Consider the following 23,070-nt stretch of genomic DNA (forward strand, 5'->3'; position numbering starts at 1 on the left):
ATTTTAAAGAGCTAGTCCCTGAGTCACAAAACAGAAGTTGCAGGCAAACCCAGATGCCTTCAGAGGGGCCTGGCGTGCATTGTTAATGAGAGAGATGCCCTCTAGTGACAACTATGGTGAACTGGGTTGAGAAAATGTCTTCTAATCTCTTTAAGCCAGCAACTCACTCTTAAGTATAAAAAAAAAATTGTTTGCAAATGAATGTCTTTTTAGAATAAAATATTCTAAATTCTAAAACAAAAACAATTTTAGATAAAATTTTAGAAGAAAACCTTTCAAAATTTTATTGCAAAGTACAACAAAGTATACTTCTTGATATGTTTCTATATAGACACAAGGAATACTTCAGGATTTCAGAATTATGATGTATTGAATGATCATAAAGTTACTGAGATTATAATAACTAGAGTAAAAAAGAGTAAGAGCCTGACCTGTGGTGGCGCAGTGGATAAAGCGTCGACCTGGAAATGCTGAGGTCGCCGGTTCGAAACCCTGGGCTTGCCTGGTCAAGGCACATATGGGAGTTGATGCTTCCAGCTCCTCCCCCCTGTCTCTCCTCTCTCTCTCTGTCTCTCTCTCTGTCTCTCTCTCTCTCTCCTCTCTAAAATGAATAAATAAAAAAAAAAAAAAAAAAAAGAGTAAGAGTGCAGTAGAATACGTGAAAACAAATTGAGTTAATCTCAGAAAACACATACACTATACTTCCATAGGAAATTCTAGAAAACAAAAGAATACATAATCATGCATTCCATTAGCTGTCAATAGAAGATATAATATATCATGTAGCCTCTGGAATATTCCTGTTAACTTGTGAGAGAATGAAATTAAAAATGACAAATCATTTTTTTTTGAGAAAGAGAGAGACAGGAAGGGAGAGAGATGAAAAGCATCAACTCATAGTTACGTCACTTTAGTTGTTCATTGATTGCTTCTCATATGTGCCTTTACTGGGGGCTCCAATTGAGCCAGTGACCCCTTGCTCAAGCCAGCAACCTTAGGCTCAAGTGAGCAACCTTGGGCTTCAGACCAGCAATCTTTGGGCTGAGGCCAGTGACGTTAGTATTGTGTTGATGATCCTATGCTTAAGCCAGTGACCCTGCACTGAAGCCAGTGGCCCTGTGCTCAAACTGGCAACTTCGGGGTTTCCAACCTGGGACCTCTGTGTCCTAGATTGATGCATTATCCACTGTGCCACCACTGGATAGGTGACAAATCATGTCTTTACCCAGTGATTTTCAACCCACTGATTATAGATTCTATAATCTTCATACAAACTCTGGGTAGTTAACTCTTGTGGACTGGCATGAAATTTCTGGTGGGCCTGCACCTGTCCATGGACTGGTATTGAAAAATGCTGTCTTAATGGCAAGAAATATTTTATTTAGACGTCCATTGAACTGTAGAGAGTAAATAGTTTATATCTTATGTATCATTTATTATGGTGTAATAAACCAGGTTTGATCCTATTTATCTCTATCATGTTTCTTTACATATTATATTTTATTCTATATATTCATGGTATTGATACTTTTGTAACATTCTGTGATATTTCTATTGCTATATAATCAAAAGTAGTACCTTGAAAAATACTTTATACATATATAATGTTAAAAATACATCGCTAACTTTAAATAGGTTGGCTTGTATAGTAAGATTCTATTCATTTTTCCTACTGTATTTTTATTACTTTGTTTTCCTAAAAGTCAGAATAATAGAACTAGACTTTATTGCTTATGTAATCAGCTTGTGTATTAAAAGTGTTTCTTTTTTATTTTTTGTATTATTCTAGGGTTTATTTTTATTTTAATTTTTAAAAATTTTACTTAGAAAATTAAATTTAATGGGGTGACATTGATCAATATGAGTACATAGGTTTCAGGTAAACATTTCTAAAGTATTTGAACTGTTAGTTATGTTGTATAACCATCACCCAAAAAGCTTTCCTTAATTAAAAGTATATCCTATAATACAGTAGACTAAGCTAGTACCCTTGACTCTTTTAAACAGTATCACTCTGTGATGCAAAGTGCAGCAGCAACCATAAATCAGAGCATCTTTCCTTGAATACCAAGTGAGAACAGTGCTGGCACCGGCCCATTTGCTGACTGGACTTTTGGTTTGGGTTGCATTTCTTTCCCCAGCTCCGGCCCCTGGCCTTTGGAATATTAGTAACACTTTGGAGTATGCATTGGCATTTCTCCTGTGCCGATAGTATTGTGTTTCTTTTAAGTCCTTAGAAAATTTAATTTGCTTTTAAAGTTTTTGCTACTCTCTCTCTCCAAAGGGATTTTGCTGTAGGAATCTGTAACAAAATCAGTGAAATGATTCAAGGTACGTGTGCTTTATTTAGTATTATGAAGTGGCTTAATGGGATTTATATTACTAATTGCTCCTAACATTTATTAAGTATATATTATGTGCTAGTCACCATTCATTTATTCATTCAACTAACATTTATTAAGGATCTTCTAAATGCCAGAACTGGTCTAGGTGCTTAGGACCCAGTAGTGAACAAAACAAACTCCTTGCCCTCACATACCCTACATTTGGGTGGTGGAAGGAGAAAGGGTGGCAGTAGGCAAATAAAACTATGACGCACCAGATGCTGTGGAGACAAAGTGAATAAGAAGGATAGTGAATCCCTAGAACAGATGGTAGAGTAGGAGTGGGGACTTTTCTATTTTATGTGTTGATCAAGGAAGGCCTCTGATGAGGTGATATTTGAGTGAGAAGTGCAGATGTTTAGGGGGAAACATTCTGACTCAGGGGAGGGGAAGGCCACTAGAAGCTCTGGGGCTCTCTGGTCCCTCTGCTAATGTCCCTCCAGGCTCTTCAGTTGCAACTAAAATCCAGATTTCTCACCATAGTCTACAAAGGCCAAGTTTTCTAATGTCGTCTCCTGGACTGTGCTTCCTGTGTGTTAGCTTCACTTCAAAGGGAGCGCGGGCCACAGCGATGCACAAAGTATAGGTGATGATGTAGCCCCGCACCCCTTTGGGGTACAGGGGAGGGAGTGCTTACCAGAAACCTGGAATCACACCAGGAAGGCCACTTTGAAAAACTGACCTTCAGTAGATATGATGTGACCCTTCAGAGAGTGAACCAGGAAATAAATATGGTGATTCCATTCTTCTCCCTCCCATCTCCTTGGGGTGTGGGGCGGGGGGGAGCTATGCTTTGGCCAAACCAAAATTAGAGGCCAAATTAGCAAGGGAGTTTATTGATGTGAGCCACAGTTGAAAGTGGAAATGCTGTCATTTGTTCACACCCACAGTTTTTTACAATGGGAAAATGAATGATTTGCAGAGTATGAATTAGCTTTTGGCATATATGCAATACATTGTGATGGACAGTTTCTGTCCTCTGTTGTCCCAAAGCCATGCTGTAGAAGAAAAGGTTTTGTTGTTTGTTTGTTTAGCTGTGCTGTTGATAGGAAAAGATGCATTGGAGTTCATTTTCGTGGAGTTCCAGCTTTGTTTGCAGTAAAGAAAGGCGTCGGCTACACAAAGCTCAGACAACTTCAGAACCGCTTTGTGCACAGCCTGTTCACATGTTGCTCTTGATTTAGTGTTGAAGGAAGCCATTAAAATTATAAATACCAAATTTAGCCATTGAGTATGTGTAGGGGGGTAATATACTTTTTAGTATGCTGTGTGAGAAGTAGGCAGCAAAGTGACTTTGCTTTTCACTGTGCCTTTTAAAGGTATTTTCTGTTGGATGTTTTATAGTCACTGCAAAATTCAGTATTAAGATAAATACTTTTGGGAAAAACTATTGCACTGATTGATTAGCTCTCTAATGATCTTTTTTTTATTTTTTATGACAGAGACAGAAGGAGAGGGACAGAGAGAGGGACAGATAGGGACAGACAGACAGGAAGGGAGAAGGATGAGAAACATCAGTTTTTCCTCGTGGCTTTTTCATTGTTTGTTGATTGCTTTCTCATATGTGCCTTGATGGATGTAGGGGGGGATACAGCAGAGCGAGTGACCCCTTGCTCAAACCAACAACCTTGGGCTTAAGCCAGTGACCTTGAGGTCATGTCTGATCTCAAACATATATTAGTATACTATTTGTTTTTAAAGGGTTATTGTGCTAGTTGAATCAGACCTTTTCAGTATGAACTACTGTCAAGGGTGATGACCAGAAACCCTAGCAGCTCCCTCTGTGCCCAGGCTTAGCCACACCGGTAGACCTGAAGCTGAAGCTGATCCCAATCCTGCAGCACATGCACCACGATGCGATCCTGGCCTCCAGCGCTCGGCAGCTTCTGCAGCAGCTCGTCACCTCCTATCCTTCCACCAAAATGGTCATTGTTTCCTTACACACTTTCACTCTGCTTGCAGCTTCATCTTTGGTGGATACGCCTAAGCAGGTAATCTCAATTTTCTTCACTTAACTTGCATATTAAGTATATGATACAAAATAAGTAAGGGACCCATACATTTTGATATTATTAAGATTCCCTTTCCTTAATAAAGATCTGTCTCATTTCCTTTCGCTTGGTTTTTTTCCTTGTCTGCATTTGCAATACTGATTTTTGGGCCCCCCCCCCCCCTGAGGAAATGGGATAGAAGGGGGTCCGTGGCTGAGCATGGAGCATAAAGAAAGAGGACTGAGAGGTAAAGGCAGGCCCTGTGCTGGAACCTTGCGAGTTAAAGGATAATATCGTTTTATACACAGAGAGAAAGAGCCCTAACCACGGGCACATAGCTCACAGATGACAGGGCTGCGACCTGAAATGTGGAATGAGTCCTGTCTCAAGTCTAAAGGTTTCACTAAACCACAGTGTATCCCTGGTGATAATTTCAGTGACAGTATTGTTAACTGAGTGACTTATGTCCTTACAGATCCAGCTTCTCTTGCAGTATTTAAAGAATGACCCCAGGAAAGCAGTAAAGAGACTTGCTATTCAAGATCTGAAATTACTTGCCAATAAAACACCACATACTTGGAGTAGGGAAAACATTCAGGTATGTAGAACTTTGAACATTAATGATTTATAAAAAAAATTGATAATATAGCATTGTAATAAATTGTTTTTGCTTTGTCATTTTATACTGTCTTTGTCATCTTCTAAGTGTTTGAATATGAAAAATTTCTAAGAGCATTGTTGAAATTACAGCACAGGTTATTTTATAAGTGGCAAATTAAATACATAAAACTTCTATCATTTAAAGTTTGTTAGTTTTAGTGAATTAGACTTGCCTCTCACTTTCTTGTTAATTTTCCCATAAGCAGCACTAAAGCTAATTGAGAAAGCCCAATTAAATTGTATATTTGATTCCTGTCTCCTTTAGTCAATTTAGAGAGAACAATTTTGGTGCTACTGTGACTGATTAGGGAAAAGATGTCTGATGGGTAATATGGCAAAATATTCTTCTCCTTTTCACAGAGCAGAAGACATTCTTATAAGTTTTCTTTTGTAAGTACAAGGGCAGATCTCAATCTCTAGACTTTTAATATGATGTCTTTTATAGCATTTCTCGAGTTAAATTACTGCTTTGTGTTCATTTTCCCCCTCAAATTAGAACCTTGCTTATTCTCCATTACTGATAACAGATGCCCCATTTTCTAAAAAATGCTGTTTAGAGTGAAATGAAAGTTTGTTAGAATTCACCTTTTATTTTCATTGATTTTATTGTCTCTTGTTATCATTGCAGCTACAATGAGGCAAAATCTTTGAATTTCATATTAAAACTAAGCTGCTGTGTTTGTATTTTTGTTTGATTGCAATTTTCTAAATATGTTTTAATATGTTATGGTTTGACAGTCACAAATATTCTAAAAAATAGGGGCAGTTAATATATGCATTTAGTAGATAAGCAAATTAGGGTTCAGAGAGACTTAATGTGCTTAAGAGTTTCTTAAGAGGACTTAATTAATAATTTAACTAGGAGCGCTTTTCTCCTCTAGGGCTTTTTCTACTAAACAATAGTCCCCAAGAAGACAGTGTGACCAGTCACTTTTAGTATCTTTAGGAAATTTGTGCATTGACCCAAACCCAGGAAGAGCACAGTATTATTACTTCTCACTTTTTTCCTTATTGTGAGATGGAGTGCACATTCAGAAAAATATGTTAAATGTACATTTTGTGATTTAAAAAGTGTAAGTGAAAACCCGTGTAGTCACCATCTGACTAGAAATAGAACATGGTAGGATCAGAGCCCTCTTTCCCTCCCGTGGTCCTCATTAATCAGAACATTAACACCTACCCAAAGGAAAGCACTATTTTGACTTTTCTGATAATCACTTCATTGCTGTTTATAGTTTTGCCATCTATGCTTGCCTTCCTAAAATATTGTTTAGTTTTTTTTATTTTTGCTTCCTTTGCTCAACATTATACTGATGAGATTCATCCATATGGTTGCATGTGTTTTTACTTTCCATTGCCAATATGTAGAATTATCAGACTTTTACATTTTTACCAGTTTAAAAGCTGTAGTTTGAACTTGTAATTACTTGATTACTAAAGAATTTGAGCATCTTTTTAAACATGTTTATTGACCATTTGGATTTTCTTCTTTTGTGACGTAGTCATTCAATTCTCTTGCCTATTCTGTTGATTGGTAGTCATTCTTTATATTATATATTCTGGATACTCATACTTTATTGGTCCTTGGCAATTCTATATAAATTTCAGCAGCAACTGGTCAAGTTCCTTTGTTTAAAGAAGAAGTTAATAATTTGATTGGGATTACATTGAAAAGAAAAATAACTTTTTAGGAAATTGATGTCTACAATGTGAAGTCTGCTAATGTGTGAACATGTCATATCTTTACATTTATTTAGGTCTCTTAAATATATCTTTCGCCTTACTCTGTTAGTATGATATTAATATAGCTTGTTTAGCTTTCTCCTGGATGTATTTACATGGTAGATCGTTTGCCACTTTTTACTTCCAACCCTTATGTATCTTTAGGTTTCGGATATATCTTATAAACTGTTTAATTGGATTATTTTTAATCCAGCCTAGAAATATGTCATTTTAAAATGGAGTGTTTGGTTCATTTACATGTACAATGATTTATTATGTATTAGGGTTTAAACCTCATCTTATTTTGTGTTTTTTACATGCCTTTCCTATTTTTCCCCCTTCTTTTTATTGGCTACCTTATAGATTGTTTTTAATATTTTACTGTTCATTTTTCTTTGGATAGTTTAGAAGTTTACAGTCGTTATACATTTTTTTAGTTGTTATACTAAAAATTACAGCATGCATAGTTATTTTTTATGAAACTCTGAAATTCTGCTACAGAGACTTTAAAACACATTTTAACTTCATTTGCATCCCTCAAAACTTTATGTATTGTCATATGTCTTAATTCTGTCTTTTTCTTATCAATATGTTTTATGAACTTAGAGTTCATCAGGTCCTTCCACTGTCTCTGCTCTTCTCGCATCTCAGACTTTCTCTCTGGACACTTTTCCTTCTGCCTCTGTGAAGTCCTTCATTGAGGGTCTGTGCTGGTAAACTGCTCAGAATGTGCCTGTCTGAAAACGTCTTCATCTTGAGAGATACTTTCTCTGGGGATAGGATCCCCAGAGCACTGAGGATACCATTCTGCTGTCTGATTTCCGTTGTTACTGCTGAGAAGTAGTAGCAGTACTCTTACAGGAATCCCCCCGCCCCCCACTTTTACATTTTTCTCTGCAGTTTCACTATGAAATATCTAGTTATGGATTACTTCTATTTAAATTATGTAGGCTATTGAGTTTCTTGAATTATAAGTTTGGTGTCTTTCAGCAGTCTGGGAAATTGTCAGACATAATTCCTTCAGATATTGCCAGCCTCTCTCATCTTTCTCTCTGATTCTCGGGTTAAATGTGTGCTAACCCTTATCCATTAATCCCCCGTGTTCTTTATATATTTCATGTCCTTATCTCTTTTTGTTGTATTCTGGATAATTTCTTCTGAGATATGTTTTAGTTCACTAATTATCTCTCTGATTTATCTAAAGTCTTCAGATTTGTCTCTGCGATCAATTCCTATTGGTTCTCCGTTGTCCCTTTTCCCTTGTATACTTGGTTATTTTCTACCTTGAGCTATTTGTTTTCCTTAGAATAGTGTGTGGCCCATTTTTAAGGCCCAGAATGAAAGTGTTTCTCTAGGGAAGATTTGTATCTGCTTCTGTTATATAGAGGCCAGATAGTGATATATGCAGGAGAAATACGGTCAGGGAAGAGGATTAGTGAGGGTGGAACACAGAGATTGCAATTTGTAACAGGGCAGTCAGAGAAGTCCTCACTAAGAAGAGTACACTTGAGCAAGGACCAGAAGGAGGGAGCATCACGTGGTGGTCCTGTGAGAGAAGAGCATTACCAGCAAAGGCAGCAGCGGGAGTGTGCGAGGACCCATGAGCATGAGGTCAGAGTGTCTGAAGAAGGGCCGTTGAGTAGCAGATGCTCTTAGACCAGGGGTAGTCAACCTTTTTATACCTACTGCCCACTTTTGTATCTCTGTTAGTAGTAAAGTTTTCTAACCGCCCACTGGTTCCACAGTAATGGTGATTTATAAAGTAGGGAAGTAACTTTACTTTATAAAATTTGTAAAGCAGAGTTATAGCAAGTTAAAGCATATAATAATAATTACTTTATGTCGAATTTTTGCTAAGTTTGGCAGAATAAATCTTTATTAAACAACTTATTATAGTTAAATCTATCTTTTTATTTATACTTTGGTTGCTCCGCTACCGCCCACCATGAAAGCTGGAATGCCCACTAGTGGGCGGTAGGGACTAGGTTGACTACCACTGTCTTAGAAAGATGTTTGGGTTGGAGAGCAGATAATGTAAGGCAGAGGTCCCCAAACTTTTTACACAGGGGGCCAGTTCACTGTCCTTCAGACCGTTGGAGGGCCGGACTATAAAAAAAACTATGAACAGCCTGACCTGTGGTGGCGCAGTGGATAAAGCCTCGACCTGGAAATGCTGAGGTCACCTGTTCGAAACTCTGGGCCTGCCTGGTCAAGGCACATATGGGAGTTGGTGCTTCCAGCTCCTCCCCCCTTCTCTTTCTCTCTCTCTGACTCTCTGTCTCTCTCTCACTCTCTCTCTCTCCTCTCTAAAAATGAATAAATAAAAAAAAATTAAAAAAAGAAAAAAAAAAAAACTATGAACAAATCCCTATGCACACTGCACATATCTTATTTTAAAGTAAAAAAACAAAATGGGAACAAATACAATATTTAAAATAAAAAACAAGTAAATTTAAATCAAGAAACTGACTAGTATTTCAATGGGAACTATGGGCCTGCTTTTGGCTAATGAGATGGTCAGTGTGCTCCTTTCATTGACCACCAATGAAAGAGGTGCCCCTTCCGGAAGTGCAGCGGGAGCCGGATAAATGGCCTCAGGGGGCCACATGTGGCCGGCGGGGCCGTAGTTTGGGGACCCCTGATGTAAGGCCTTTGAGTCCTTTGTGAGCACTTGAGCCTTTATGCTGCATGAGGACATTCTTTTTTCTAATTGAAATGTATCTGACATATAATATGATGTCAATTAAGGTATACATGTTAATTTATACATTTATACATTGTAATATGATTATCATTATAACAGTAATTAGCACCTCTGTCTTACGTAATTATCTCTTTTTAGTGGTTGGAATAACTAAGTTCTAGTCCCTTAGCAAGTTTAATGATTATAATTTTGTCTATATACAGTGTGTTAGATCTATAGGACTTACTCACTACTCATTGCAGGTTTGTACTCTTGAACAATATCTGTTCTGTCCCCACCTCGACCCCCCTTCCCCACTCCCCAAGTCAGTCAGAGGAAAACTGTATATCACTTACACATGGAACCTGAAAAGCCCAGCTCATCAAAGCAGAGAGTGCAGTGGTGGTTATCAGGGGGTGAGGGGGCAGAGGACATTATCTGACTTGAGTTATAAAAAACTCTCTGGCCTAACTATGTTGAGACTAGATTGTAGGGGCCACCAGGGCAGAAGCAGAATGTTTAGGATGTGATTAGGAGTAATCCAGCTAGATGGTAGCATGGTTACCTGAACCGGGGTGTAGTAGGGTAGCAGGGAGAAGTGGTAACATTCAGGATCTGTTTTAAAGACAAGGCTGATGGATGTACTGGTAGATGTATGTAGAGTGTAGGAGGAAGAGAAAGGGTGACTCGAAGGTTTTTGGCTTTAAAAAATTTACCTGTAATGGGTAAGACTAGGAGACTTATTTCTTTAAGGGAATATCAGGAAGGAGTTCAGTTTTGACATACAAAGTTTACAGTGTCAGACATCCAAGTGGAAATGTCAAGGACATATGAGGCTGGAGTTCAGTGAACAGCTCTGACTTAGTTATAAAAGATCTAAAGTTGTAAATATGAGTCATTAGTTTGAAGTATTATCAGAAGACCAATCGGAAAAAAATTAATTAAAAATACTATGTAGGGTGTGGCATATACATAAAAATGCTTTTTTTAAAGAGTAGCAATAAGAAACTATATTAAAGGGAGGATTATTTTATACTTTTCCTTTTTGTATACTTTGACAGGTTGCAGAGTTGGTGTTATGCTGTCTTAATAAAATGAATTGGGACCTTTCTCTTTCTAAGCTCAGCAATGGTTAAGGGCTATGACATGGAAACTTTCTATCTCCTGAAATTATAGCTTTAAAAGTGCCATAGATCCGCCTGACCAGGTGGTGGCACAGTGGATAGAGCGTCAGACTGGGATGCGGAGGACCCAGGTTCAAGACCCCGAGGTCACCAGCCTGAGCACAGCTCATCTAGTTTGAGCAAAGCTCACCAGCTTGGACCCAAGGTTGCTGGCTTGAGCAAGGGTTACTCAGTCTGCTGTAGCCCATGGTCAAGGCACATACATATGAGAGAGCAATCAATGAACAACTAAAGTGCCACAACGAAAAACTGATAATTGATGCTTCTCATCTCTCTGCGTTCCTGTCTATCTGTCCCTATCTATCCCTCTCTCTGACTCTCGCTCTGTCTCTGTAAAAAAAAAAAAAAAAAAAAAAAAGCCATAGATCCATCTGAATATAGAACTTCTTCCAGGGATAGTGTTCTGAGAACTTTTCCAATTATTGACATGGTCACCCTATCAAAAGTTGATTGATTATTAATTAAACATTGGTTATTTTTAATTTGAAATACATTCTTTTTAATATTTGTCTCTTCCACAAAGAATTTTTTCCCCACTATGCCTAGAACCTGAGCATATTAATTTTCATTAGTTGGATGTGGTCAAGTAATTTTTTTCAAAGCCTAGATACATTTTTGAAAATAATGAAATAGAGCAAAGAAAAAAAAAAAGAGTTCTGGTGATTTTCTTTACAAGTTATTAGTTTGATGATTTCAAACTTGAATTTCACTCTCGGTTACCAAGAGTCAGTATTATTCTTCTAAGGCAGGGGTTGGGAACCTATAGCTTGCAAGCCAGATGTGGCTCTTTTGATGGCTGCATCTGGCTCGCAGACAAATCTTTAGTAAAAAAAAATAATGTTAAAAATATAAAACATTCTCGCCCTGGCCAGTTGGCTCAGCGGTAGAGCATCGGCCTAGCGTGCGGAGGACCCAGGTTCGATTCCGGCCAAGGCACACAGGAGAAGCGCCTATTTACTTCTCCACCCCTCCACCGCGCTTTCCTCTCTGTCTCTCTCTTCCCCTCCCGCAGCCAAGGCTCCATTGGAGCAAAGATGGCCGGGGCGCTGCAGATGGCTCTGTGGCCTCTGCCTCAGGCGCTAGAGTGGCTCTGGTCGCAACATGGCGACGCCCAGGATGGGCAGAACATCGCCCCCTGGTGGGCAGAGCGTCGCCCCCTGGTGGGCGTGCCGGGTGGATCCCGGTCGGGTGCATGCGGGAGTCTGTCTGACTGTCTCTCCCTGTTTCCAGCTTCAGAAAAATGAAAAAAATAAAAATAAAAAAAAAATAAAACATTCTCATGTATTACAATCCATTCATTTCCTACCGCTCATGTTCATGGTTGCGGGTGGCTGGAGCCAATCACAGCTGTCCTCCGGGACAACACCAAATTTTTATTGGATAATGCATAACGCGTACATGGGTCATTGTATGGCTCTCACAGAATTACATTTTAAAATATGTGCCATTCATGGCTCTCTCAGCCAAAAAGATTCCCGACCCTTGTTCTAAGGCTTCCTTCCTTCTCAGCCAGCCTTGTCACTACCATTTGATTTTGGAGTTTTGGTATTTCAAGTGCAAATTGTGTCCATTTCATTGCTACATTCACTTGTGTGTGGGTAGGTAATATAATTCCATATGGAATCAAATATAGCAGCTTTAAAGGAAATGATTTATTTATTTTTTATTGGCTGTATTGGGGTGATATTGGTTAATAAAATTATATTTATGCCTTGCTAAGATAAGTACCCATTTTAGTTGGTATTAATCTGTATTATTGTTTACACCAATGTTTTTTCATCACTGGTCCACAGAGCTACACTCATCCACCCTGTTCGCAAAAGGATTATTTACTCTGATGTTGTATGAAGGTACTATTCTGATGTTATAGTGTTATCTGAAAAGGATAATTGATTTATCCAACTTCTCCGTTACAAGTCTAGGTATTCTCAACAACATAGTTTTATTTTTGGCATTCTCTCTCCTGCCGGGGTTGATAGGTACTTTACCTGATTTTAGGAAAGGTGACAAGTTAAGCCTGAGAATTAGTTCTTTTAATCTTTTTTCTTTTTTACAGTTAGTACAGTGGAGACAGAAAATTTAGAGGTGTTATATCTTAGACAGTACTTTTAAACGTAACATTTTTCTTTACTTTAAAGATGATAAACTTTTTGCCATGCTATTCTGGAACACGTCCCTGGTGGTCAGTCCCATTCTAGAATAGAGGAGAGCCCCTGTTTAGGAACTGACCCAGAAAACAGTAATTCAGGACAGAGCCTTGTTTGGACAGTGCGTTAAAGCAGAATAGAGAAACTCAGACCTAATAGTGAGGAAGGCAGCCGTGATAAGTGAGAGAGGGGACTTCATTTGAAGAATTAGAGTTGTCCTTTTTGTTCATAAGAAAAAACGGTCCTGGTAAGAACAATTTTGTAATACGTAGGTAATATCCTTGAAACGGAAACTTGAACCAGATTTCATCATTGAAATATGATTGATGTACTGTCTCTGGGAACTTGGCATGTGCTCTATTAAGCTTACTGATTTGAATTAATGAGCCTTTAAATCAGTACATATTTACTGAGAGCATGTTAAGTACCCAGTATTGTGGTAGGTGACAGAAATTAGAAAATATCATTGTAAATAGTTTTATTATAAGATTTTATAAACATTTTATTTAGTTTTTCAAATGGTAAAATTTGGCTTCTTTAAGATTATTAATATCATTATTGTATATAAACTGTCTTACTTCCTTCTTGATTATCCCAAAAGGTTAAATGTCTATTATACACAGAGCACTCTATAAGACATAATTTTGAATACATATAAATATATGATATAGTCCTTAACCTCTGGGCTGTTGGTTAAGGATACTTATTCCTAAGCACAAGCTAAGTAACAGTATAAGCAGGACAGTTTGGGCAGTAAAAAGTGGATAAATGGAAATAGCCTAAGTATAATATTTAAATAAAAATAAAATAAAAAATAAGAATTACCTAGTTACTTTTTAAAACAGGGGTCCCCAAACTTTTAACATAGGGGGCCAGTTCACTCCCTCAGACCGTTGGAGGGCCGGACTATAAAAAAAACTATGAACAAATCCCTATGCACACTGCACATATTTTAAAGTAAAAAAACAAAACGGGAACAAATACAATATTTAAAATAAAGAACAAGTAAATTTAAATCAACAAACTGACCAGTATTTCAATGGGAACTATGCTCCTCTCACTGATTACCAATGAATGAGGTGCCCCTTCCGGAAGTGCAGCGGGGGCCAGATAAATGGCCTCAGAGGGCCGCATGCGGCCCGCGGGCTGTAGTTTGGGGACCCCTGTTTTAAAAAATGCTTTCTTTTGAATTTCAAACACAGCATCTGTATCTTTTTATTTCTTTGACCTTTGCTCTTTAATACACATTTACACATTCTTTTTGATCTATTTCCCTGTCATTTTGCGTAGGCATGTAAAACACTTACTGCTAAATCCAGAGGCCCTTCTGCCTTTATCATCTGTCCTCTGTGATACATTTGACACTATTAACCTCCCTCTTCTTTTGGTTTCTTTGGCACTTACCTGTCCTTACTCATTCTTTCTTTTTTTTAAGTAAGAGGAGGGGAGATAGTGAGACAGACTCCCTCATGTGCCCTGACCAGGATCTACTTGGCAACCCCATCTGGTACCTATGCTCTACCCATCTGGGGCTGATGCTCACAGCTGAGCTATTTTTAGTACTTGAGGCGAAGACTCCATGGAGCCATCCTCAGAGCCTGGGGCCAGTGCACTTGAATAAATGGAGCCATGGCTGTGTGAGGAGAAGAGAGAGAGAGAAAGGGGAGGGAAGGGGTGTGGAGGAGAAGCATATGGTTGCTTCTCCTGTGTACCCTGATGGGGAATCAAACCTGGGACTTTCATATGCCAGGTTGATGCTTAACCACTGAGCAAACCAGCCAGGGCCTCACTCATTCTTTTCAATCTTTAATCTGTATTTTCCCTGTATTCTTCACTGCCACTTTTCCTTGAGTTAAGTCTTTGGCCCTAGGTGCTTTCTTCCATTTCTTTGCTGTTCTTATAGCTTCCCTGAACATCCGTATGTGCATTCTTCAGCAACTAGTTCTTGTACCTGAGCTTCTGGATTCATCTCCAGCATAGCAGCTTGTATGGGTTGCAAAGTGCTTTGACTCTCAATAGCTGTTTAATCTTATAGACAATAGATGTCACCCCCACTTATATTTTAAATTTTAATTAATTTATTTTTTAATTGATTTATTTGAAAGAGAGATAGAGAAACATCTATTTGTCATTCCACTTATTTATGCTTTTTTTTTCTATTTATTCATTTTAGAGAGGAGAGGGAGAGACAGAGAGAGAGATAGAGAGAGAGGAGAGACAGAGAGAGAGAAGTAGGGGAGGAGCTGGAAGCATCAACTCCCATATGTGCCTTGACCAGGCAAGCCCAGGGTTTTGAACCGGCGACCTCAGCATTTCCAGGTCGACGCTTTATCCACTGCGCCACCACAGGTCAGGCTTATTTATGCTTTTATTGGTAGATTCTTATATGTGTCCTTACCAGAGTTCAAACCTGTCACCTTGAGATATGGAGATGACGCCACCTGGCTGGACTTAATTCATCTCTTTTAATGCCAACACAGTCACGGCAGAATGCAAAAGCCACAAAAAGCTATGTAGTAAAATATTTCCCACTACTATCTACTCATCTTCTTTGTCTAGTGGCAAACAATGTCTGATTTCTTGTCTGTTTTTCCAGAAATGTTTTATATGAAAACGACAATTCTGTATAAATCTTGACCCCATTTTACAGACAAAGAAGTTGAGAATCAGAAATTTCAGTAACTGGCTTAGATCTCAGAGATGGTAAGTGTCAGAGCCAGAATGCTAGTGCAAGTCTTCAATGAAAAATCTACATCTCCAACTCCAAATGCTATTGGATATTTCTTCTTAGACTTCCTATTCTGTTTTCTTTCTTTCCTCTGAAATTGGCTTATTCCCATAAATTTTTAATTTTTGTAAATGGAATCAACATTCTCTGGTTACCAGATTTGAAATTTTATAAAAATCATTGACTCCCTCTTGTTCATTTTCTCATATATAATCTCTTTCAAAATATGTTTCATATTCCTCCTCTACTTTCCATTCCTACCACCAAGAGCTAGTTCAGGCCTCCATTACCACTTACCTGGATTACTGCCACAACTACAGGTTGGTTTCTAACTCTCAGCTCTCTTTGTTAGCTTGTCCTGTTTACCGCTGCCAGAATAATCTTCCCTAACACTTCAGATGACATCTTCTGACCCAGTGGCTTCCTTTTCTTTTCTCATCAGGTTGAAATCTCTCCTTAACTTTTAAGACCCTCTATAATCTAGCCTAATCATCCTTATTCAGCATTCTCTCTTTTTTCCATCCCTTTGGATGCTTCTTCTCTAAGGCCACAAATAAACATTCCGTAATCTGGCCCAGAATATTGCCCCAGTTCTTATTTGCATCACGTAGACTGTGTTCCCTTTCGTTACCAGAAACCTACCTTTCAGGTTCATTTCCATTCCTCCCATGATAATATTTTGCTGCTGCTTCTGTTCTTGTTTTTAACTAGGTTTTTCTTTCGATTGAGAAAGTATACACACATAATGAAAAATTTAGACTTCAAAGCTATACGAGTGGAACATAAGTGTGTTCCATCTCTTCCCTCAGGTCTTCTCTGCAGGGGTGATCATGGCTGCTAGTTTATTTGTCCTTCCTTAATTTTTCATCCATATGCAAGCATGTATCACGTAACAGTGTGTCTTGGGGGAGCTTCTCAGATAAGCAGGTAGTTTTACCTCATTCTTTTACCAGCTGTGTCGTGTCCCCCACTGAAGACATGAGTTTCCAGTACTTTTACTGTTTTGTTTACATTGCCACATTGACTAGTTTGTAAAAAAACAGCACCTTTTTGAACATATATTTCTAAAAGAAGAATTTGGGGGTCTAATGAGTACAGATTTAAAATTTTGAGATTTAAGGCCAATTAACCCAGAGTGAGTTTTACACCATTTTACACTTCTGTCAACAGGGTGTGCCAATGTCTGTTTTTCCACACTGGAAAAATATGTATTTATTGATTTGAGGGAGAGAAAGGATTTTTTATCTGTTCCTGTATGTGCCCAGACCAGGTATTGAACAGACAACCTCTCTGCACTTCTAACTGAGCTGTCCAGCCAGGACTATATCTTATTATTAAACTTTAATCTTAGATGTGCAGTATATTTTGCAAGTCAAATCCATGTATGTTGAAGGTCTTTAGGAGGATGAGGATAAAGTGAGCAGCAAGGATAATAAAAAGAGACTATACACACACACACATACATTTTACTCCAAATGAGATTCAGAAATGAGAGATTGGTGATGGGGATAGTTGGATTAAAAAATATTTTTAAGATAGGAGAAATAACAGTATATTTGTATGTGCAAAGGTATGATCAAGTTAAAAAAATGATGGAGTAGAAGATAGAAGGGAAACTAGCTGAAGTATATTCTCATGATAGTACCATAGCATGGGTCTAATGTCCTCTCTCTCTCCTCCTATGCTCGTAGTGTACAGTGAAATTCCTTATAACTGTACTAATAACAGCTATGTTTCAGAATAACACTATAGAATGATTAATAATCATTACTGTCAGATACATTATAATTTATATTTTTCATAGAAAAATAAAGAGCACTCTAAAATCTTAATCCTTTGGTCTAGTAACATCAAAATTTAGGATATAGAGTAATAAAGCAAGAGTTAATTAAAAAAAATACCTGAGCAGCAAATGAATATTACTGCGCTTAGGTGGTTTTTTTTGTTTTGTTTTTCTCTTTTTTTTTCTTTTTTCCTTTTTTTTTCTCCTTTTTTCTCTTTCTTTTTCTTTCTCTTTTTCTTTAGATGTCTCCTGCATGGTTTGTCTCCTCAGTCATTGTCCACAGGACTCAGAGAAGCTGTAAGAATATGCAGGCGCAGACTCAGGGCCCAGCTTTCTCTCCAACGTTGTGGAAAGGAGCGGTGTTTTAACTCAGATGATGTTAGTATCAATACACAGATTATTATGTAAAATAAAGAAGCAGATTGAGCCTGACCAGGAGGTGGCACAGTTGATAGAGCATCAAACTGGGATGCAGAAGACCCATGTTCATAGCCCTGAGGTCACTGGCTTGAGTGAGGACTCATCTGGCTTGAGCGCAGACTCACCAGCTTGAACGTGGGGTCACAGGCTTGAGCATAGGATCATCGTTATGACCTCAAGGTCGCTGGCTTGAGCAAGGGGTCACTCGCTCTGCTGTATCCTCCTGGTTAAGGCATATATGAGAAAACAATCAATGAGCAACTAAGGAGCCTCAAGGAAGACTTGATGCTTCTCATTTCTGTCCCTTCCGGTCTGTTTGTCCCTATCTGTCCCTCCCTCTGTTTCTCTATCTTCACGAAAAAAGTAGATTTAAATAAAAGGACAATAAAAGTAGGAATATAACAGAAATCAACAGAGTAAAGAGACAAAACAAATTTTGGAAATTAAAGTAGTTTTTTTAATAAATATGATCGTATATATGATTTAGCTGAAAAATATTATCACAATAATTTAGTTTCAGATAACAGGCAAGTAGCTCAACAGTCTCCAAAATGCTGAAGCTGCCATACTTATCTAATTCTGTTCCCAATGAAAGTTTATCAAAATATGATAGTGCAAAATCGTGAATTTTCAACTAAATATTTGTTACATATTAAAACCATATTTGAACCTAAAAAAAAACACAAACTTTAATTTTGGCCAATCTGACTGGTGAAAAGTGAAAAGCAACTCTTATTTTAATTTAAATTCTAAATTATGAGTGAAGTTTAACATTGTATATTTAAAAACCATTTATATAATATCTGTGAAATACAATGTACTGATTTTATCTATTGGGTTGTTTGCTGTTTATTATTAGAACCTTTTTTTTTTTTTTAGTGAGAGAGAAAGGGATACACAGGAAAGGAGAGGGATGAGAAGTATCAACTTGTAGTTGTAGCACTTTAGTTGTTTGCTGATTGCTTTCTCATATGTGCCTTGACCAGAGGGCTCCAGCTCAGCCAGTGACCCCTTGCTCAAGCTAGCGACCTTGGGTTCAGGCCAGCGACCGTGGGGTCATGTCTTTGATCCTACGCTCAAGATGGCAACCCACACTCAGCAAGTGACTGCAGGGTTTTGAACCTGGATCCTCAGTGTCCCAGGTTGACGCTCTATTCACTGTGCCACCACCTGGTCAGGCTATTACTAAGAACTTTTTATGTATTAAAGTTATTGGACCTTTATTGATCTTACATGATATAAATATTTTTCCAGTTTTATCATTTGTCTTTTTATTTTCCTGTGTTAACTCCTTGTACTTTTTATAGTTTCATTTATTTTTGATTTGCCATAAAAAAGAAACAAGGCTCCAGTTTTTTTTTTTATCAAGATGACTGGCCTGTTCTCCTTGAACTGTTTATTGAACAGTCCCTTTGATTTGAAATGCCGTATCATACATGCAATCCGAGTGTGTGTTGGAATCTGTTTCTGGAACCAGTTCTTTTTCATTGCTTTCTGTGTTCTTGATTTCTTATTTCTGTGGATTTATTTATTTATTTATTCTTTTTCAATTGAGAAGAGGAGAGCTATAGAGACAGACTCCAGCATGTAACCCCACCAGGATCCACCCGGTAACCCCTGTCTGGGGCCGATGCTCTGCCCATCTGGGGCCATGCTCTCAACCAAGCTATATTTGGCACCTGAAGTGGTAGAAATCATCCTCAGCCCTCAAGGCCAATGCATTCTTACCAGCAAACCATGGCTGTGGGAGTGGAGGAGAGAGAAAGAGCAAAGAGGGAGGAATTGTGGTGGAGAAGCAGATGATCACTTCTGTGTGCCCTGACTGGAAATCAAACCTGGGACTTCCACATGCTAGGCCAACATTCTACCCCTGAGCCAACCGACCAGGGCCTCTATAGATTTATTTTACATTTTAATATTTAGTAGGGCTTGTTTTTTAGGTCTCTCATATTTTGTTAGAACTTTTCTGGATTTTTTAATATGATCTTTAGAAGCAGATTATCTAACCCTTTACCCCACTTCTCCAAATTTTAGTATATGTGCTGCCCAAGCAAGCACCCCACTCCCCCAAATTTTGTCAATGTTTTTATTTGGGTCATATTTCATTTATTGTGTAACCTTTTTGAAATTTTATTTTTAACTTTCTCCCCTAGTCTTTAAGTTTTGCTCATTTTCTGAATCTTTATCTTTGTAGGAGAATGGGAATTAGTTCAGTTTAACAGCAGTTAATTGACCATTTATATTACATGCAGTCTTGTCAGAGTCCAAAAAGTAAATATACAGAATAAGGCAAGGGTCACTGTATTTTGAGCATGTATTTATAACTCACTGCATTGAAAGAAAAACTAGCATCTTGCTCTTGGTAATACTACAGACTATCTTAGTCAGGAGTAAATGACCTGAAACTGGCAGAGGATAGATAGTTCACTCACTCACAGAGTGTCACACTCTACTATTTAAAAAATATATTCATATAGCCTAATCAGGTGGTGGTGTAGTGGACAGAGCCTCGGACTGGGACACACAGGACCCAGGTTCAAAACCTCAAGGTTGCCGGCTTGAGCATGGCCTTAGCAGTTTGATTGGGGGGGTCTCTGGCTTGAGCCCAACTTTGCTGGCTTGAGCAAGGGGTCACTCAGTCTGCTGTAGCCCCCCAGTCAAGGCACATATGAGAAAGCAGGCAGTGAACAACTCGGGAGCTGCAACGAAGAATTGATGCTCTCATCTCTCTCCCTTCCTGCCTGTCTGTCCCTATCTGTCCCTCTTTCTGTCTCTGTCACACACACACACACACACACACACACACACACTATATATATATATACACACACACACACACACACACACACATATATGCATACTTAAACTTTATATCTATTAGGTAAGCAAAATATAGTGGAAGTTCTGTTTGTGAAGACTAAATAGTATACATGATGAATTTTTAAAAAATAATCTTTAGTATCTAGAACAGGCATACATTTATAGAAAAATAGAGAAGACGGTGCCGAGGATTCCTATACACCCCATACCCAGTTCCTCCTATTGCTGATATTTTACATTAATATGGTACATTTGTAACAATTGACCAATATTTATACGTTACTATTATTAATAAAGGTTCATGCTTTGTTCAGGATTCTTTCATTTTTACCTAGTGTCCTTTTTCTGTTCCACGATCCCATCTAGGACACTGCATTATATTTAGCTACGTGTCTCCTGTCTCCTTGGGCTCCTCTTGGCTGTGGCAATTTGACTTGAGCTTTTTTTATCATGGAAAAAATACATTAATATATAACTTTTCTAAAAGCTAGAAAACTCAAAATAAGTAGAAAGTTTTTAAAGTATATTGATGCTTTAAGGTTTATTTTCCTTTTCTTCTGCATTCAGGCTCTCTGTGAATGTGCCCTCCAGACTCCTTACGACAGCTTAAAACTGGGGATGCTGTCTGTCCTTTCCACACTGTCAGGGACCATTGCTGTCAAACATTATTTCAGCATAGCTGCAGGTAAGGAGAAAGAAGGAGATGCTATGTGGCTGTTGTTCTAATCCCTTTATTCACGTTGACGTTTCAGGTGGTTTTCTCTATAAAGCAGTAGAATCTGGGAGGGTTTCAGTCTCCTACTTTGTTCAGTCTCCTACACTCCTAGGTGTAGGCTAGTGATTTATTTGAAAATTATTTCTTAACTAATGCCTGTGGTAATTCAACCTTGCGTACTTGATCTTAACTCAAGGATATTGTTTTTCTATATTTGTTCTTTTTTAAATTATATGTGGGTGTAACAATATTTTTGAGGATCTTAAAATAACTGGTTTGCTTTTATACGTCTGTGACTCAAAGTGCCCTTTGAGTTTAAGTACGTTTCAAAGGCCAAGTGATGGTGAATTTTAAAAGCAAATGTCATACTTCCTTTTAGGTGTATGCTATCACTCTGGAAAAATGATTAAAATAAAATTTGACCGGAGTTCAGTAATGCTTTCCTGCTTGCCTAAGTCAAGGTGAATTAACTCCACAATGCCTTCATTAATGCCCAGTGAGGAGCTTGCTTGCCTAACAGACTTCAGGCTAAAGTGTTTTTGTTTTGTTTTAATGCAAGTTTTGTGGACTCTTCGTTGCTTCCTTTTGTAGTCAGTTAATTTGCATTGAATTAATTGAAGAACTATAATGTACATTTGTCCTTTTGATGGTTTCACAGCATATGAACCTACTAGGTAAAGGGAATTCCTTGACATATGTCCTGATAGGAAGCTGGAAACACCTGGTATTCTGTTGCCAAGCCTCCCTGCCACCTCAAGTGCACACACGTGGCCTGGACTTACTTAATTATTTCCATGCCACAGACTGAATTGGAAGCCAGTTAACAAGTAGTGAGGTGGGAGAGTCTATTCTAGTGATAACAGCAGTGACAATAGCAACCTCCAGTTTCCAGGGGACACCGTGGCAGTGGTTGTTTGCTATTTCTTGTACGGTTGGCAGCAGTGTAAGCTGTGACATCAAAACATCAGTAACTGTGACATTAATGTCATCCCTAGACTAATTCCATGCATGGTTTGGGCTGTGATCTTGGCTAGTCTCTAGTCTCGCCTTTTTTCAGCTTAGTTTGTCAGCCTTTCCAGTCGTCTGTGAGGTATTCTGTGTCAGTTATTTATTGCTGCATAACAGATCACCTCAAAACACAGTGGCTTAAATTCATGACCATTTTACTTGCTCTGATTCTGCAGCTCAGTAATTTTGACTGGCTTCAGCTGGGCTGTTCTGCTGGTCTCACTTTGGCTCACTCATAAGACTGCCATATGGAGCCTTGCTCAGACTGGATGGTCTACGATGGCCTCATTCACCAGCTACAGGTTGAATGGCTTTCAGGTCAGGCACCCCGGTTCTCCTCAGTGTGACTCAGCAGGCTTGCTTGCATTTGTTTATAGTATATTCTCAGGGTTCTAGCAGCAGCCAGAAGAAAGCAAACCACCAACACACAAGCGCTTTTTCGCTCTTTGCTTGCACATGTTTAAATGTCTCATTGGCTAAAGCAGCGGTTCTCAACCTGTGGGTCGTGACCCTGCCGGGGTCGCGACCCACAGGTTGAGAACCGCTGGGCTAAAGTAAATCACATGGCCAAGCCCAGAGAGGTGTAAAAGTAAACACCTCTTGGTGCAAGGAATTAGAAAATTAAATTGCAATGGGACATGCCTACAAGGCATGGGAGAGATTGTTGAAGTCTCTTTATCAATAACCTACCATATACCCAATGTGTTTTTATTAAATTCTTTTTTTGCACAAATCAGCCAGTCTCAGTGTCTTAGCTTGCAGTTAATATTCTTGACTGACATTACACTTTGAAGGAGCACAGAGTATTAATCGTATCTTATAATT

General features: G+C 38.4%; 1 protein-coding gene and 1 pseudogene across 1 annotated transcript in view; one reads left to right on the forward strand and one right to left on the reverse strand.

Annotated features, from left to right (window-relative positions):
• INTS7 (integrator complex subunit 7) overlaps positions 1-23,070 on the forward strand; it is a 72,554-nt gene that overhangs the window by 18,562 nt on the left and 30,922 nt on the right. The window contains exons 5-8 of the mRNA XM_066261417.1: positions 2,285-2,331; positions 4,176-4,375; positions 4,851-4,973; positions 21,090-21,207. Of these exons, the coding sequence (XP_066117514.1) occupies positions 2,285-2,331; positions 4,176-4,375; positions 4,851-4,973; positions 21,090-21,207 (488 nt within the window). The remainder of the gene's footprint in view (positions 1-2,284; positions 2,332-4,175; positions 4,376-4,850; positions 4,974-21,089; positions 21,208-23,070) is intronic.
• LOC136327396 (small nucleolar RNA SNORA73 family) lies at positions 17,523-17,630 on the reverse strand (annotated as a pseudogene).

Source organism: Saccopteryx bilineata, chromosome 2 (genome assembly GCF_036850765.1).
Source record: "Saccopteryx bilineata isolate mSacBil1 chromosome 2, mSacBil1_pri_phased_curated, whole genome shotgun sequence".
NCBI classification, from domain to species: Eukaryota; Metazoa; Chordata; class Mammalia; order Chiroptera; family Emballonuridae; genus Saccopteryx; species Saccopteryx bilineata.